The sequence below is a fragment of the Glycine soja genome, chromosome 18 (assembly GCF_004193775.1).
Source record: "Glycine soja cultivar W05 chromosome 18, ASM419377v2, whole genome shotgun sequence".
Classification (NCBI taxonomy): Eukaryota; Viridiplantae; Streptophyta; class Magnoliopsida; order Fabales; family Fabaceae; genus Glycine; species Glycine soja.
In genome coordinates this window covers 37,774,911-37,794,328 of record NC_041019.1, presented here as the reverse complement: position 1 = coordinate 37,794,328, position 19,418 = coordinate 37,774,911, and the positions used below count along the sequence as shown (strand labels likewise).

At 34.5% G+C, this 19,418-nt stretch overlaps 1 protein-coding gene across 1 annotated transcript; it reads left to right on the top strand.

The window, feature by feature from the left end:
• The first annotated feature begins 13,823 nt into the window (after window positions 1-13,823).
• On the top strand, window positions 13,824-17,238 carry LOC114395053 (small ubiquitin-related modifier 1-like). The gene is made up of 3 exons (XM_028356742.1): window positions 13,824-13,981; window positions 15,107-15,256; window positions 16,885-17,238. The coding sequence occupies exons 1-3, from the start codon at window positions 13,892-13,894 to the stop codon at window positions 16,987-16,989; spliced, it is 345 nt and encodes a 114-aa protein (XP_028212543.1). The 5' UTR covers window positions 13,824-13,891; the 3' UTR covers window positions 16,990-17,238.
• Window positions 17,239-19,418: the final 2,180 nt, after the last annotated feature.

The window sequence follows — 19,418 nt, the reverse complement described above, 5'->3', positions numbered from 1 at the left end:
GAGATCTATCGGGACAGAAAGAAAAAGGAAAGTGATTATCCTCTTTCCATTCGTTTCGTGTACTATTTTCTGCAAATGAGCAATTATGTTTTTTCTTTTCAAAATATATATATATATAATTCGTTTTTAAAAGAGAACAATATTATTGATACTAAAATGTGGCTGAAGCACAAGATGTGCAGACAGAACCACAATAGAACATTACAAAGTTTCAAAGTACACCACACATAAAACACATTAACCAATTAACAATAGAAATTAACCCCGGCAAAGAAAGTAGAAAAGTTTTTTTTTCGCAAAGAAAGCCTGAAGGATCGAAAAAAAAAATATGCCAACGTCTGCACTCTGTACCGTTTCAACTTTCAAGGAATAAAGAAAAGACCGAACAGATCGAATAGAAAAGTTGAAGTGTTTTGATTAGATTGTTTGATGGTGTGAAATTTATATTTATAATTACAAAAATATATAAAATTTATTGAAATTCATTTTATAAAATAATTTATTAAAATTTGTATGATTTTAAATACTAAATGATTTTTTTAAGTTAAATTTTTTTATTGAATACTCTTAGATTTCATTTTTCTCTTAAAAAAAATTTGGGTGTCTTGATTGAATATTATAAGATTTTTTATATTGTTTAAAAATCTTAATTAAATATTATAAGTTTTTTTTTATCAAAAAAGTCTTTCAAAACCTCTTAAAATCCTAATTGAATATACCGCCTAAAGTGATTGAGTCAAATAAAATTTTTCCTCTTAAGTATTCACTCCACTCTGCCGCGAATGTCCCATAATTTCATACTTTTACCATAGTTTAACACTTCAATAAGCAAGAGAGATATGAGCTAGAAATTAAAGAAATGCATTGTTTCTACCAAATAGTGGTTGGACACTTTTTCTTCTATCGGGGATTGGGTCTTTTATCTTTGTCTTCTATGTAGTTTGAGTAGGGTGAGGGGGGGGGGAGTATCTGTAAAAGCACTCTAACCCTCAAGTAAGGGGTTCAACCTTGAACAATACATATGATAGTAGATGCACATAAATGGACAGTGGTATTTACATGGGGTCTCCCCTTATTTATACAAACCTTTATGGGTCTTCGATCGTGGGTCGTTGTGTTCAAATTACCATCTAGGTAATTCTCCTTAATTAAGGTTGGGTGACCTAAACCTCTGATTTTACTTAATCATGTCAACATGCCCTATTGTGGGATCGACCACTCATTTGTAGGGGTTAGTGAGGCTGGATTTGGAGTTCTTGTCTTGGTGGAATACCTATCAGGTATACAAGCCCTCCGAGCCCCATTGATTTGTTAACATTGAGAGAGGTTTATATTGCAAGATTTTGAAAAGAAGAGAGAAAGGGATATTTGGTGATCATGGATGGTTACAGTTTTGATCATGGTAGTTTGATTGATGGAATGTGCTCTGGTACGATGTCTTTTCACCTTCTCTTATTAATAACTGAAATACCTCCCATTTTTTTTACTATTGATCAATTTTGATCTAACGATGGGGTATTGTCTGGGGCCAAGGCCCATTGTCGGCCTAACCCCTATAAAAAGGGGTGGGAAGTGTCAACTTTTCACCCTTGCTAATTTTTCTTTCTCTCAACCGAATAACTTCTCTTTTCTTCGTTGCTTGTCAAGTACATTTGTATTTTATAGGAATAATGGGTTCATCAGAAGGTTGCTCGAGGGAGTCCGAGGAGTCAGGTTTCAGTGTCAGGGATCCTACAAAAGAGGTATTTGAGGTGTCCTCAGATTCTGATTCATTAGGGTCATATTCAACTAATTTTTCTACTTTTTTGGATAGCTTGTCGGAGCAAGTGGTAGATAACATTACTCACATAGTGGATAGCGTTTTTGGCAACACTACTACTATCGTTGATGTTGCATTCGGATCTTCAAGAAATATGAAGAGAATACCTCAAGAAAAGAGGCGAGTAGAAACCGATCAGTGAGTGTCTTTCACAAAGTTGGTACCTCAAAAGCGTAGGAGAGCATTTGCGGAGAAGGAGTATCCACCTATTACTCTTCCCAGATTCGCATGGTTAGACGGGGAAGTAGGCACCTTCTTCTCTCGGTACAATGATAATTCGGCCATTGAGAATCTTCTCAGTTGGCTTACCATTTTCTCAATAAAGAAGGAGCTTTGCCTTATCACTTTGAGGACACGTTGGATTGATGTGGACGCTTAGATGGATCTTGTATTTTTGAATAAAGAGAAGGAGGATCATCGAGATTTCTTCTTCATCTGCAATTGCAAAATCTAGGATCTGCATGTAAGGATTTCATTTTATGATTTTACAATGGGGGGTGCTTTGGATTTTAAACGTGGCCTCCCTCCTAACTTCATTTGAATGGTTGGGCAGCCATTCAAGCATTTCGAGCCCTTTGTTAATGCACATACGTTAAAGCCACTTTTGGCTTTTTTCTTCATTATTTTTGTTGTCGGCCGACGAAGAAGGCCTGATGGGTTTTGTTGGTTCGGATGCCTGCCTGGCCTCTGTTTTGCACCTTTATAACATCCTATAAAATTTTTAAGACGAGTTATTTTAAAGAGGTAATAAAGTCGAATACGTGAAGGAACTATTTCTATGACTATGAAAGGTCCCTTATTTACTTTCTACTGGCAACAAGTGTCACATTGGTATAATGAGTACCCTGTAGAGTATTTGATCGAAGAGGAGCTTGGAAACTTGGCTTTTCTTGAGTTACTCCCTGGATGCCTTCCTGCCATGCCCATAGTTAACTTTTTAAAGTCTCCAAATCCTATTAGGGGTCTTGAATGTGAATTGTTTATCTTCTTTATGTTTTTTTTATATCGAATTAGGTTTTCCTGACTTGTGTGTTTGTTTGTTTCAAGAATCATGGCCCAAACTGATACTAACATTACTGCCTACCACCTTGCTCGCAAGAACTAGACACCAGCTAGTGTCGGTAACTCCATCCCGACTCAACCATTGATCTGAAACCATCCCTTAATGGATCCCTCGACAAACATTTTTCCTTCTTCTACCAAAGAACCAAAGAAAAAGGACAAGAACAAACACAACGATCATAAGCTTAAGGATTTCGAACCCTCCGGTCATGCGAGTTTGAAGAAGATGAAGCAACAAATGCTGTATTTTTCGACTGCTTATCGTTTGGCCAATATCTTAGCCATGACTAATGGTGGTTCCTTTACTAATGAGTTTGTGTTGAGTCATTTGATTGATTTGAAGCTAATCTCAGATCATGGTCGTTGTGTGCTGAATAAGAGTGACGACAATGCTAATTGGGTAACTTTTTGGGCCTTTCAAGCTCAAGCGCCGACTATCGCACAACATCTCAAAGGCTCTTCAATGGTCAACAAGTTAAAGGTTGATTTGAATGATGATGAGGATGACGAGGTGCATGGAGCTGATAGATGTGATGAAGACCATTAGTTTTATTTGAAACAAATAGTTTATGTTTTTTGTAAGTTCACACGATAGTGTCATTTTTTGTATATGAATGGTGTTCGATCTTTTATCACTTAATGAATTATCTTTTTGTTCTACTTTCCATAGAATTAATTTATTTTTCTAAGTGTTTTGTGTAAATAAAACCAATTAAGTAAATAAATTCTAATTTAATCTTGTATGCTTGGTTGTTGGTGGCTTCACTAGCCGAGTAGTTTCGATTACTACATTTATTTTAAATTAAGTCCTTTCAATTAACATGTTAAATTCATCCTTGACCGAAGAGAGTATTTGAGAAGAAACTTTATGATTTATCATAATGAGTTGGTCCTTGGCCAAAGAGAGTATTCGAGAGGGAACTATTGATTTACATAAGGAGTTCGTCTTGGACCGAAGAGGTTATTTGGCAAGGAGCATATATTTTTATCGTATGGTGTTGACCTCGACAAAAGAGAGTATTCGGGATGGAACTTTACGATATATTGTGATAATTTCATCCTCGGCCGAAGGGATTATTCAAGAGGGAACTATTGCTTAACGAAATAAGTTCATCCTCGATCAAATAAGTTATTCGAGAGGGAACACATGTTGTTATCGTAGAGTTCAACCTCTGCCAAAAAGGGTATTCGAGAGGGTACTGTAAAAAAAAATGACAAGTATAATTGTTGGAAAAATGTATTCATTGATAGTATATGTTTAGGTGTGCCTCGTTAAAACCTTCTCGACAAAAACCTTTTTACATTTTTATAGGGATAAAAGGTCGAGGTAGGAAAAATAGTATACCACCTTTTACATGATTTAATTGCAGTAAAACTTCAAATGAATGGAGTTCCATGTTTGGGGTATGGCCTTTCCGGATAGTTCTTCAAGCTTGTATGCTCCATTTTGCAGAATGTGTCAGACCCTGAAATGTCCTTCCCACTTGGCGGCCAATTTACTTTCATTTGTGTCCTTTTGGGCTTCACCTTTGACCCTCCGTACCTTTGGCTGACCCCAACCGCTTTTTCAATTCTGTTAGAATTACTTTGATGGCTACTTTGACTTGGCCATTTGTTTGTGGGTGTTCCTCAAATGTGACCCGATGCTTAATGTCAAGTCCTATCATGAACTCATTCGACTTCTTATCTATAAATTGTAATCCATTGCCAGCCATAATGACACATTGAATGCCGAAACAGGTGATTATGTTTTTCAAAAGATACTTTTGGACATTCTGACCACTGATTGTTGCCAATGGTTTGACCTCAACCCATTTAGTAAAGTAGTCGACTGCTACTAACATAATTTATGTTGCCCTGTGGCCATAGGGAAGGGTCTTAAGATATCCATTCCCTATATGGCAAAGGGCCATGGGGATGTGATAAGATGCAACTCTTCAATCGGTAGATGGATTGGGTTTTTGTGTTTCTAGCACTATAGGCACCTTTTAACAATTTTGACATAATCTATTTTTAGGGTTGACCAGTAGTATCCAACCCTTATCACTTAGGTTGCCATTGACCTTTCCCTTGAATGCTTCATGCAAATGCCTTCATGTAGTTGCTTGATGACATAGTTAGCTTGTTCTTTGTTGAGGCATTTGAGGAAGGGTGCAGAGAAAGCCCACCGATACAATTCTCCAGCTATCATGACATATCTTGCTACCTAAGTTTCTTCAGAGGCAAAAACGCTTTGTTTTAATCGATTACAAGGTTGTAGTAATCGATTACAACAAGCAGTCTGAAGCTCGAAGAGTTAAGTCTTGTATCATTTTAATCGATTACAGTAATCTCATAATCAATTAGAGTGTTGTTTGAGACAATGATTGATTAATTCAAGAGTCTCTACTTTAATCAATTACCAAGTGGATTAATCGATTACTTCTCTCTTGTTTAGCTGTTCAAAAGTGAACAAGAACATTTTAATTGATTACTTAGAGCATCTAGTAGATTACATTATTCTTGAGTTATTTTCCAGATGTTGGGAAGAACACTTTAATCGATTACTTAGATAATCTAATCGATTACTTTAGTGAATTAATCGATTACTTTATAGATTTAATCGATTACTGGCAGTTATAACTATTTTCTCTAGAAATAACCAGCTTATGTTCACTCCATATAACATCAATACATCAAGATAATACTTAATATCTTGAAAATATAATCTTATCCTTTGAATGAGCAAGATTTCCTGTTGTCATTAGTAGAAAAGAAAAGAAAAGAGCTTTATAGTAACTCACAAATTCCTATCGTTTGATTATGAAGATCTTTTTCTTGGAAGTGAGTTGTGTCTTCTGAGTTAAAGAAGATCACCTCCTCAATCCAGTAAGGTTTTTGTGAAAAGATTGGTCAGGTTGTATCTCTCTTACTCGTTTCTTTTAGTCTATGATTTTACACAGTCTTTTTGGTTATGCATGAATCGCTTAAAGCATGCTACAATAGGGTTTTCTAGTTTGGGCTAAGAGTAGGGTTCTCTTAGGCTTATACTCACAAAGGATCCTAGTGTTGGGTGCCTTAGTCTCTTTTTCGGTGTGGGAATTGTAGATTAGTTGTAATTGCTTATAAGGATTGTTAAGGCATAGTGAAAATCTAATTTTAGTTTTGGATTAGATAATTGGATTAGCTTCTCTAGAAATAGAGAGTGAACCAGTATAAAAAGATTGGGTCTTTCTTCTCTTGTTCTGATCTTTTTCTCTCATTCTAGTATTAATCAAGTTTTTCATAAAAGATTCAAGTTTTATAATTGTGAAAGAAATGATGTTAATGAAGGATCATGTTTAAGGAAGGATTGATTAAGTATTGATTACATCAAATTCATATATGTGTTTGTGTACGATCCAAACAAGAGTTTTTTGTAACTATTTTTAAGGTACATTTTGTTTTGAAAACCAATTCACCCCCTGCTTCTTGGTTTATTGAGTTCTATCATCTTTTTTTATTTGTTGCATAAAAGTTGTTAACTATCTGGGTCTTTGTGAGGTTGCTAGTCTTGCCAACTCATCCGCTCTATCATTGATGTCTCGGTTGACGTGGGCCACCTGGACTTCATCAAATTCTTCTCTTAAATTTTGGAAAGCATGGTAATACTTTAGCAATTAAGGGTCCTTTTCTTGAAAAACCTTGTTGATCTATTCAGATGCTACCATATAATCATGTTGGCATTTGACCTTTCGGGCCCCTACTTCTTTTACTGGCCTTAAACTGGCAAATAGCGCTTCATACTCAGCTTGGTTACATGTGGATTTGAACCTAAAGCATAACAATTATGATAGGGCTATTTTGTTTGGCCCCTCCAAAGTGATATTGACTCCACTTCCGTCTTGATTAGATGAGTCATCCACATGTAAGGTCCACCAATTGTCTTGTGTGTTCAAGCTAGGTTACTGGAATTCATTCCACAAAATTTGCCAAACTCTATGCTTGGATGGTACCTCTTAGTTCATATTGTATCTCATATTCCAACAACCCTATGGCCTATGTCATCATTCTTCTAGCCAGCTTGGGCTTTTGTAGTACTTTTGCGATTGGACAATCAATCCAGACCGTGATCTTATGACTCTTGAAGTATTGCTAAAGATGTCGTGCAACATTGAATAATGCTAAAATCACTTTTTTGCATTACTTGGTATCAAGTCTCTCAGTTTTGTAGTACTAGACTGATGAAACATTGCCTTGCTCTTGGACAAGGATTGTGCTGATGGCTTCAACAAATGCTGAAAGGTACAAAATGAGTCTCTTGTTGGTGCTAGGTTTTGTTAGCACCGGAAGGTTGCCAGTATTATCTTCAACTGTTGAAAAACTTCTACACACTCATCATTCCATTCAAAATACTTTGTCTTTTTAAGGAGGTTCATGATTGGTTTGGCCTACTAGACTATCCCTGGCAACAATCTATACAAAGAGGCTATTCAACTAGCCAACCTTTGTGTTTTTTCAAGTTCTTGGGACTTGCCATCTCTAGGACAACTTGGCACTTGTCGATGTAGAAGCAAGCTTCATGAAGATGAATCAAGTTGATTCAAGTAATTTTGATGATGACAAAAAGCCCAAGAGAATGATTTCAAGATTGAGTCAACAAGTTCAAGATCAAGATTAATTTCAAGTTTCATGAGAAGAAATCAAGAAGATTCAAGAATCAAGAGAAGTTTGATCTCAAGATTCAAGAGAAGATGAATTCAAGATTCAAGAGAAGAAATCAAGAAGACTTCACAAGGGAAGTATTGAAAAGATTTTTCAAAAAACAAACATAGCGCAGTTTTGTTTTTCAAAAGAGTTTTTTTCTCAAACTTTTCTAAGTTACCAAAGTTTTTACTCTCTGGTAATCGATTACCAATTACCTGTAATCGATTACCAGTGGCAAAGTTTGATTTCAAAAGCCTTTAACTGAATTTGCAACGTTCCAATTGATTTTTAAATGGTGTAATCGATTACAATATATTGGTAATCGATTACCAGTGTATCTGAACGTTGAAATTCAAATTCAATTGTGAAGAGTCACATCTTTTCATAAAATTCTTTGTGTAATTGATTACATGGTTTTGGTAATCGATTACCAGTGACAAGTTTTGAATAAAAAGTCAAAAGATGTAACTCTTCCAATGGTTTTCAGGTTTTTCTCAAGGTTATAACTCTTCCAATGGTTTTCTTGACCAGACATGAAGAGTCTATAAAAGCAAGACCTTGACTTGCATTTCAACAACTCTTACAATCTTTTTGAACATCTCTTTGAACTTCTTCTTCTTCTTCCTTTGCCAAAAGCTTTCTAGGTTTTCTGGTTTCCAAACCATGTTTTTTCACAACAAATAAAAGTGTGCTATATCTTTTCATTCTCTTCTCCCTTTTCCAAAAAGAATTCGACAAGGACTAACCGCCTGAATTCTTTTTGTGTCTTTCTTCTCCCTTTTCCAAAAGAACAAAGGACTAACTGCCTGAATTCTTTTGTGTCTCCCTTCTCTCTTTTCAAAGAATTCAAAAAGACACAGTCTGAGAATTTTTTTGATTCTTCCCTTTCCCTTAAACAAAAGATTTCAAAGGACCAACCACCTGAGATATCTTTTGTTTCCCCTTCACAAAGTTTCAAAGGAATAACCGCCTGAGAACTTTGTCTTAACACATTGGAGGGTACATCCTTTGTGGTACAAGTAGAGGGTACATCTACTTGGGTTGTTGTAACTGAGAACAAGAGAGGGTACATCTCTTGTGGATCAGTTCAAGTGGAGGGTACATCCACTTGGTTGTTCAAAGAGAACAAGGGAGGGTACATCCCTTGTGGATCTTTGCTTGTAAAGGTTTTTACAAGATTGAAAAGAAATCTCAAGGACCGCAGGTTGCTTGGGGACTGGATGTAGGCACGGGTTGTTGCCGAACCAGTATAAAATTATTGTGTTTGTCTTCTTCTTCTCTACACTCTTTAATTTCCACTGTGCACTTTAATTATCGCTTTTACTTTTGGTTAAGTTTCTATTTCTATTTTTTTCTTTCTTAACATTATAGTAAAAGCCTAATTGAATCTAGTAACATTAAGAAGGATAGATTTTTAATTAGTAAAGGTTCATTAATAATTAATTCAACCCCCCTCCTTCTTAATTATTCCGAGGCCACTTGATCCAACAATCGGGGTTCACATGTATTCCTTGAAGGGTTAACATAAATCCTAGAAACGTTCCCCCTTCGACTAAAAGACACATTTTCGGGGTTTAGCCTCATGTTATACTTTTTGGAGTTGACTAAACACTTCCTCTAAATATTTGGTATGTGTTAGCAAATCATCAGACTTGACAACCATGTCATCGACATATACTTTTAGGTTTCTTCCCAATTGGCGCACCAAATACCTTGTCCAGTAATTGTTGATACGTGGCCTCAATATTCTTTAATCTAAATGGCATTAAATTGTAGCAATAATTCGCCAATTCAGTTATGAAGGTTGTTTTGTCCTCATCAGCAGCATCTATTCTAAATGGATTGTACCTGAGTAGGCATCAAAGAAACTTAGCATTCTGTGCTCTGCCACTCCATCCACCAAATAGTCAATGTAGGGCAATGGGTACGCATCTTTTGAGTAGGCTCGGTTTAAATATGTGTAGTCTATGCACATTCTCCCTTTACCATTTAGGTTTTAAACCATAACCACATTTGCTAGCCATGTGGTGTAATATACTTTTTGGATGAGCTAAGTTGTCATTAACTTGGAGACTTCTTGCTAAATTGCTTAACACCTTTCTTCCCCTATTTTTCTCTTCCTTTTAGCTATTGGTTTAACATCTTGGCATATGAATAGCTTGTGACAATGGAAGGCTAGATCAATCCCTAGCATGTTCGTTGCAGACCATGAGAACAAATTGGCATGTGCCTAGAGCACTCATTGCAAACTGCTCTTCTCATCCTTAGTGAGTTGATTGCTAAGTTGTATGACCCATTCCTCCTTTATTCTGAGTTGGAATGTGCATGTTTCTTTAATTGGTTTGACGTTGTTGTCATCATTGATGCTGGATTGAGGTCTAGCTCTTTTGACCCTTTGGTCCCTACTACAAACTTAATATAGTTAATAGCTTGGCATGATTCATTTTTTGTTGAGGTGTTTAACCTTAGGCTGACCATGCACCATTCTCTAAAAGTCTTTTGATTTGCATGAATTGTTATTATAGACCCAGTTTTCTAGGGGAACTTCATAGCCAAGTGTAGAGTAATACTATGGCTCCTAAAACATTCAAAGATGGGCAACCAAGAAGTATGATGTAAAAGGTATGAACGTGCACTATTACATATTCGATTTTTAAATCTTTATGTTGTGCCCCCTCGTGACCGAACCTAGTGTAAAACTTGATAGATCCCTTAGTGCCTTCTCTCTCCCTTACAAAGCTAAACAACAGGTCGCAGCAGGGTTAGAAGCTATGTTTCTGGAATTTTTAACTGCTTCAAAGCGTTCCAAAATTAGATATCAGTCAAACTCCCCTAGTCGATAAGTGTTTTTCATACTATGCAATTAGTGATTACAACATTTATTATGATTGGGTCATTATGCATTGGATTTATTGCTTTAAAGTAAGCTAATGTGAAGGTAATTGGTGACATCTTGTGATGTAGCTCCATGTGGAGCTTGTAGGCCTTGGATCTTCTTCATCGATGAAGTCATTTTCTTCTTGAAGATCAATGACAACAAAATGGAGAAGGAGGAAAAGTGATTGGAGATGCCACTTCAAGGAGAAGATGAGTCAAGAAAAAGATCACCACCATAGGAAGTCATGGATAAGAGCTTGAAGGTAGGAGAAGATGAGTGAAGACAGAGGGAGAGAAGGGGCATGAAATTTATGCCTCAAATGAAGTCTAAACTTTGAAGTGTAATTTCTTAAATGATCAAAGTTGAAAAAATTCACACAATGCCTCTATTTATAGCCTAAGTGTCACGCAAAATTGGAGGGAAATTTGAATTTCTATTAAAATTTCACTTGAATTTGAATTTGAATTTGTGGAGCCAAAATTTTACTAATTATGATTAGTGAATTTTAGCTATGGTTCAGCCCATTAATCCAAGATCAAGTCCAAGATTCTCCACTAAGTATGCTTAGGTGTCATGAGGCATGTAAAACATGAAGAACATGCCCAAAGTGTGACTATATGATGTGGTAATGGGGTGTAGCAAGCAAATGCTCACATCCCCCTTAGGATGGTCCAAAATTTAATTGGATTGGGCTTCTCCCAATTCAATTAAATTTCTCTCCCAACACACACACATCAAATAGTACACTTAATGCATGTGAAATTACAAAACTACTCCTAATACAAAAACTAGTCTAGATGCCCTATAATACAAGGGCTAAAAAATCCTGCATTACTAGGGTATCCTCCCTACACTATGGAGCCCTAAATACAAGGCCCAAAAATGATGAAACCCTAATCTAATATGTACAAAGATAAGTGGGCTCATACTTAGCCCATGGGCCCGAAATCTACCCTAAGGCTCATGAGAACCCTAGGGCCTTCTCCTGCATCTGTGGCCCAATCTTCTTGGAGTCTCCTAGCCATGTCTCTCGTAATGGGTCCCCTCATTGGGAGGATTGCATCATCTTGGGAGGCTTATGTGGAGAGACTATGTTGACTGATCAAACAATTTGGAGATGTCTCTTGCAAGCCAATATTGTTGCACATTCTCTAACAAATCCCCTTGCAATTGTGTTGATGATATGCCTAGGATGGTTGAGGGGCTTCTCTTCTTTTTCTTTGGACCTTTTGGTTAGTGAATGATGGTTATGGTCTTGATCTCGTTCTCTTCCTTTATCTTGATCTTGCATGTGAACAAAATCCTTTAGATGCCCCAACTTGATGAGATATTCAATCTTATCTTTTAGAACACCACATTCTTCGATTGAGTATCCTCGATTTTGATGGTATCAACACCGCATGGAAAAGCCAACCTTAGGTGGAGTATTAGCTCTCTTCGACATTACCAAGGTTTCGATGGCCAAGGCTTGATCTAGGATGTGAGATCTACTCACATTGAGGGGGGTATAGTGTGCATATCGAGGTTCTCTAGGCAGTTGATCCCTTCCCCCTTCCTCCTTTGCGTTGTAAAAGATTGGCTTGTCCACCTCCTTCTTTGTCGAGGTTGTCTCAGCTTGAACTTGGTTCCTGTACAAAGCTAATTCTTCCATCTGCATATACTTGGCCGCTCTCCTCCAGAGTTCATCCATATCAGACACGGGTTTCTTGCATAAACTATTAACAAAAAGTCTTGACCTGAGGGCAGTTATCAAGTGGTACATAGTAATCGTCGAGTCAAGGTTGCATATGTTGAGGGTTATCTTTTTTAAATGTTACATGAATATCCAAATATGCTTTTCTTTTCTTGACAAATGTTTAACTAATGCCACCAAGGTTAGATGAGGATGACTAGTCGCAAACTGGGTGCCAAAATGAGTCTCTAAGGTTTTGAAAGAATCAATTGTTTTTGGAGGCAAACAAGTGAACCAATGGAGAGCTTGGCCCTCCAAGGAAGTAGGGAAGACTTAGCACAACATAGCATATCAGTAGTGTACAAGCTGACTTGCATGATGCAGACACCCAAGTGCTCATCTAGGTCACTAGTGCCATCATACTTTTCAATGGTTAGGCTCTTCCAATTGGATAGCAAGGTAGCCTTCATAACCATGAGGACGAAAGGGTTCTTATATTGTTGTAACTATTTTTTGAAAGTGTTCATAGACATGTGTTGGGTGTCGTGCCTGACACTTACATTTGTGGCTCGAGGTATCTTATGTGTTGTGGACTCAATCTCGCTTCCAATGAGTGTCTCATCATTTGGATGCCATGAGTGGTCACGGTCCTACAACTATGCATTCTCTTGTCAAAGAGCTGAGATTTCTTAGGCGTGGAGCCAACACATGTCAGAGACCAGTGCCTGCATCTGCCTCACCATGGACAATAGATCGGTTTCATCTTCCATATGCACCTTTTTGTCTTGATGCTATTGTGGGTGTGTTATAGCTATCATGTCCATTCTTGTTCGTGTAATTGCCATAACACTTGGGGCCGGGAACTATCTTACAGGGTACCACGGTGGTCGCCAAAATGTTCCTGCCATAGTGGTCGAACACTATCTCTCCTGTTCGGGGGTCCTATCTTTTGTCTTTGTGTTCTATGTAGTCCGAGTAAGGTGCTTGTAGGGTGGGTACCTACAAAAAACACTCCAACACTCAAGTAAGGATTTGACCTTGAGCTGTAAATAGGATAGTAGATGCACATAAATGAATAATGATTTTTACCTAGGAGTCTTTCCCTATTTATTCAAACCTTTATGGACCTTGGATCATGGACCTTCGTGTTCGGATTACCATCTAGGTAATTATCCCTTAATTGAGGTTAGGTAGCCTAAATCTCTGACTTTCCTTGATCATGTCTACATGTCCTATTGTGGGAGCGACCACCCGTTTGTATGGGGCTTGTTGGGGATAACCTATGTTGAAATACCTGTTTGGTGGATCCGATTTCAAAGTTCTTGTCTTGGCCGAATACCTATCTGGTATATACATCAAATGTTATTTTTCTTAAAAAGTCATGTTTGCTCACGAAATAGATAATAAAAGAAAAAAAATATATGAAATGTAATGAGTAATATAATAAGAAAGAAATACAAATAAATCAAAAAACTATACAATTTTATTGCTAAAATAATATAACTCTGTTCATAGTTTAACTTCAATAAATTATTGAGTTACTTTTAAGTTTTAAAGGGAACCAACCTATTAGGGACGGAGGGGGCCAGAGAAGAGAAGCCAAAGGTCACGCGAGTGATGAGAGCGGACAAATATAATAATATCTATATAGCGTGAATCTAACGCATTGGCACGTGTTTGTTTGTTTAGCTGGGACCCCTTATGCCACTATATATACCTAAGACAAGTAGAGTCATCTTAGGCAATAGAAATAAAACCAAGTTCTTACTTTGAAGAGAAAATTAACAACGTGAAGATGTCTGTATCAGGAGGCAGAGGAAGCCAGGAGGAGGAGAAGAAGCCTTCTGATCAAGGAGCACATATTAATCTCAAAGTCAAGGGCCAGGTCACAATTCTATATTCACCTTCACTTTGTTAAATTTCATGGGTGTTGTTAAACAAAAAATTGTTATATATGTTCTTGTTTTGAGAGTGCGTTTTTGTAATTTTTGTTTGTCTTGTGTGAACTTGTTTTCTTATCTTTATTGAGGTTTCAATTTTGTCGATGTTTTTCAATGCTTCCCTTGCATGTGGGGAAATGAATAGGAAAAATTTATAGGTCGCACTCGCACATGCATGTGTTGTCGTGTGCTTAAGAGATTTTCATACTTATGGTTTTCTATGAAATTTAAGCAGATTGTTCTGGTTTAACGAGTGATTTTAAGTTCGAGTTGTAGATATACAATTATGAGTTAAATATTCGGAAGGAGATTTTTGTCGTCTCCAATGGTCTTGTTATGTGTACCAAAAAATCATGTAGTATACTACTGTATTATTTAAAAATTAAGAGCTGTGAATCTCTCTGTCTCTCTCTTATGGCAATGGCCTGCTTCATGCTTGCCAAAGTTATGGTGACTAACCTTTGAAAAAGGCTGTAAACTCTTATTACCTTTGTTTAAAACATTTTTTTTGGGTAATTTTAAGGTTTTAATCTCTAATTGAAAATGGTTACGCTTTTATCATCAATATTGCTATAATATATCATGCGTTTTGTTTATAAATAAACTTACTTTTTTCTTTTCTCTTCCAATTAACTTTCTTCATCTGTGTATTGAGTAGAATTATTACATTTTCGTGTTGAGCCCATGGTTTCCTCTCTGCTCTGTTCTGAGCAACAGGGTTAAGGTCCTCATATTTTGCCTTCAGAAAACAATGATATAGATCATATGACAGATATGTGTAATTGTGGATATGAAATTGAAATTTGCATGATTTAGTACAATTTCTATGTCTTTGTCATACAAAGTTTTCATAATGCATTATTATAGTTCAGTTTCCTTTGCTATCTAGACATGTCCATTGTTTTGCCTTAGTTTCTCTTCCCACATCTTTTCTGGCTTTTTAGGAAACTATGACATGTTCAAGTTGTTTACTATCTTAACCCAACTGACTTTATCTCACAATATAAATTTATTTTTTGGGGGAATTTCTTTACAAATTTTCCATCTTTTTGTGGTTGACTTTTTTGTAGGATGGCAATGAGGTTTTCTTTAGGATTAAAAGAAGCACTCAGCTCAAGAAACTGATGAACGCATACTGTGATCGTCAATCTGTAGATTTTAACTCAATTGCTTTCTTGTTTGATGGAAGGAGACTCCGAGCAGAACAGACCCCTGATGAGGTAAATTTGGTTTGGTCAAGCCTTGTACAAACTCAAGTTTCATCTTATAATTGCTGCTAAGTATAATTCTGTTACTATGCTTATAGTTTGGTAGAATTTTCTTATGCTTAAGTCTTCAAAATGACCGTCAGTCTCATTTATATTTTAAAGAATATGTAGTGGGACGGGTACTCCTATTGTAAAGTTGTATGTGTATCAGGTACATATACATTAAGTAGTTGTGTACTCCTATTGTCAAACGTTGGAGAAGAGCTTGATCAATTTGAGTCCTTATAAGATAGATGGAGCTTGAAACTTAACCAATGAAATTGTGGGACATGTATGGTACTACAATCCCCAAAAATCAGTCTATTATATTGAAACTCCTTTCACCACTATTCTTCTCAACTTATTGAAGAATTTATACTTTTACGTTATGAATTCATGTTTGGGATAGCTTATAATCAGTAATTTCAGTTGTTTGTTTTTTAGAAAAAAAATTGTTTTCAAAATAAGGAATGTTTGGGATCCAAGCTTAAATTTGAAAAAGCTTTTTTCTTTTCTGAAAATTTAAGTTGTTTTTACGAAGCTGGAAACTTGTAGCTTATGGTTATTTTTCAACAGTTTTGTTTTTACTTCAAGCTGTTTTCATACTATTTCACTATGTAAAAGCTGATTTTGGTTGTACCAAAACGAAACTAACTATTTTCAAATCACTTTTCAGCAAATTTACCCCAAAAATATTTGATTATGATTATAATCAATTATAATAATCATGGATTATAGTATGTTTATGAAAGATGATACTTGTATAATAAATTATATAAGTTGTACAATTAAGAGAGAGAAACAAAGAAAAGTTAGCAGTTTGAAATATAATAAAATGATGGGGTGGAGAGAGATAGATGTTGTATAAATTGTTGTGTGCATCCATCTTCGAATTTATTTATGTGTTAACTTATCATTTATACAATTAAAAAATTTGTTTGTCTGTTTCGTAAACAAGTCTTCTTTAGTATCTTTTTTAAGTAGGTTTTTATAAGTCTTTTTTTTTATAATTTAGCCGTTTCTATCTTTTTTTCAAATATTAGTTTCTAATTTTTATATTTTTTTCTTTTTATCCTTAATATATTTATCGAATTTTATGATTATCCTTTTTTAAATAAATCATAATGTTATTATTTTTTGTTATTTTATACTTTAAAGCTATAATTAGTTATATTGAAAACTTATAATTTACTAAGCTATTTTTCAGCTTCTTTTTAATTTTGCTGAACATTACCTAAGTTACATTTTTCTATATATGTATAATTTTTAAATTTTATTTTTGAGAAAAAGACTATGCGCTTATAATATAGAATAATTTTATAGTATCATTTAACTACAATAACTGTATACTAAGTTTAATGAGTTTTACATTAATTATTTTAAAAGTCGTGCGGAACAATAATTTATATGAAATGATAATGTAAAATTATTTTATATCATTAGTGATCACCATTAAACTCTTTTAATTTAAGGTATTTTTATTCTAGATTTTTGGAAATTCTCAAATCCTACCCGTATCCATGCAACATAGTCCCGACTCATATGTAATTGCTTCCTATTTGTTCCATCTCTTAATTATGAGAAATTGCAATTTTGTGCAGCTAGAGATGGAGGATGGTGATGAGATAGATGCAATGCTGCACCAAACCGGAGGTGGACATAAGTTTCTTCAAATGTATGATGATCATCTTCATCAAAATGCTTGAGAAAACGCATGGTATTCGGTGCTTGCTTCAAGGTTTCTATTTTTATATCATATCATATGATAATGTAGAAAGGTGGACAGTTTCCAATATAGATTTTTCATGTTTATTGAAGTCTTGCTGCTTAAAAACTGCTATTACTGTGTTGGATACAATATTATAGTCTTCCCTATTCATTCTGGCTTGATGAATTTGTATTGTCTGTTTGGAATTAAGCTATATCAATATTTTGGTAAATATTGTCTTGGCCTCTGTCGTTCCGAGCATGTCTTGTTACTTTCTGCGAATTTTTGGTATATGCGATAATGTAAAGGGAATGGGTTGTTATAGAGAAATTATTATTATTAGTCTTATATATGTTTTTAATTACTCGAATTTGGGACATTTTTTTTTTTGGTCTCCCAAATAAAAATTTGTTCTTTTTAGTCTCAAATTTGTGAAATGTTATTTTAATCTCAGCATAATTTTGGAGGACTAAAATTTTATTCCTTTTAGTCCCTCAAATAGGAAAATTCATTCTAGGGAACTAAAAACAATATTTTACAAATTTAAGGGGCTAACAAATCAAAGTTTTAATTAGAGGGCCAAAACTAAAAGTGTGTCAAATTTAATGGATTAAAAATATGTTTAAGTATTATTATTATTATTATTGAAAAGAGTATTGAATTCTTTTAAAAAAAAATATTTTTCCAAATAGACACTCCTAATTTTAATTTCATCCAAATTAATCGTCAAATTTAATTGATTAATTTTTTTAAGCATTATTATTATTATTATTGAAAAGAGTATTCAATTCTTTAAAAAAAATTATTTTTCCAAATAGGCACTCCTAATTATAGTTTCATCCTAATTAATCCTTAAATTTTACTCATTTTGCAAATAAAAACTTTAAATTTTATCACAATTAATCCTTAAAATTTATTTTTAAAAAAATAGTCTCCTATAAATAAAAGTTTTAATATAGAAGAAATCTCAACATTATTTATACTTGTAATAAAATTGTCTAACCACCAATTTTATATTTGTAGGTGTCAACATTTTATGTAATATGGGCTCATTTTTATTTTATTTTATTTTATTTTGTTCTCTCTCTAGCACAGTCATTGTTCTAGTTTGTTTGAAATCTAAATAAGTTTAAGCGGGAATCAAGTTCTCTCACGATTTTTACAATCAAATATAAACTAAAACACATAAAGGAGAAATAATATAATAAAATATATTCTATCTATCGACTTAAGTTCTCATCAAATATATAAGCATTCAAAGTTGAAAGGATAATGATTTTTCATAAATTTTTTAGGTAAATATTAAATAAGGAGAGATCTTTACTCATTATGCCCGCCATATATAATAAGTTATGTGCATATAGGTTGTACTATTTTTTTGTTATGACCAATGGTCTATTTGGGGTGGGGTCAAGGGTGGGGGGTACTATGACTAATTAGTTCATAGGTCTTGTTATCATTTTACTATGGTATATGAAAATACCAAAAATACTTAACTCAAACTGTGTTATCTCTTAGTTTCAATGAACTGATATGAAAATATGTTAATATTAGCACTTAGCCCATGGGTCGTAATATCTTTTCGTAACAAGGAATGTTAACATAACTTACCCTATAAGTTTTATTATCTCCTTATGACGAATAATACTCTTTTAGAGCATTCATGATGGATATTCTAATATTTTTCAACAACAACAATAAGTCGTATCATCTCCTTGCATGTTATGAAGAATAATACTCCTTCAAATAATTCATGATGGACATTCTAAATTTTTTCTACAACAACAATAAGTTGTATCATCTCCTTGTTACGACAAATATTACTCTTTCAAAAAATCCATGATGGATATTCTTTTTTTTTTTTTCAATAACAACAAAATTGTGAACATGATCTTTAACTAAATCATTCTCATGAATATAATATTTCATATTATAGAGAAGAAAGGTAAAATTTAAAGCATTTTGGTTCTCCCATGAAAGGAATAATAATTTAAAGATTGCCACTAAGTAAACTCACAACAATTAAGGAACCAAAGCCAATTGCTTCCAAAATTGGGAGGAATAACCAAATTATTTTCTAATGAATCTAAGTATCTTTATAAGATATAAAGAGGATAAAAAAATTTCTAATTTAGGAGCCTTATTGTTTTGAGGAAACCCTTAAAAATTTAATATTTAAATGTTCAACACTTCACACACAAAACTCATTACCAATCTATGTAAGAAAATAAAGGCTTAAATATATTTTTGGTTCATGATAGATTAGTCAATTTTGTTCCGAGTCTCTAATAAATTTTTTTGTTATTTTGAGTCCTCGATATATTAAAATTTTTCTTTTGGGTCTTTGTCATCTGTTTGAGTAATGATGTGTATGTTAATTCTTAATTATTTAACTGGCTTTCATTTTCTGGGAGCTAATTACCACCA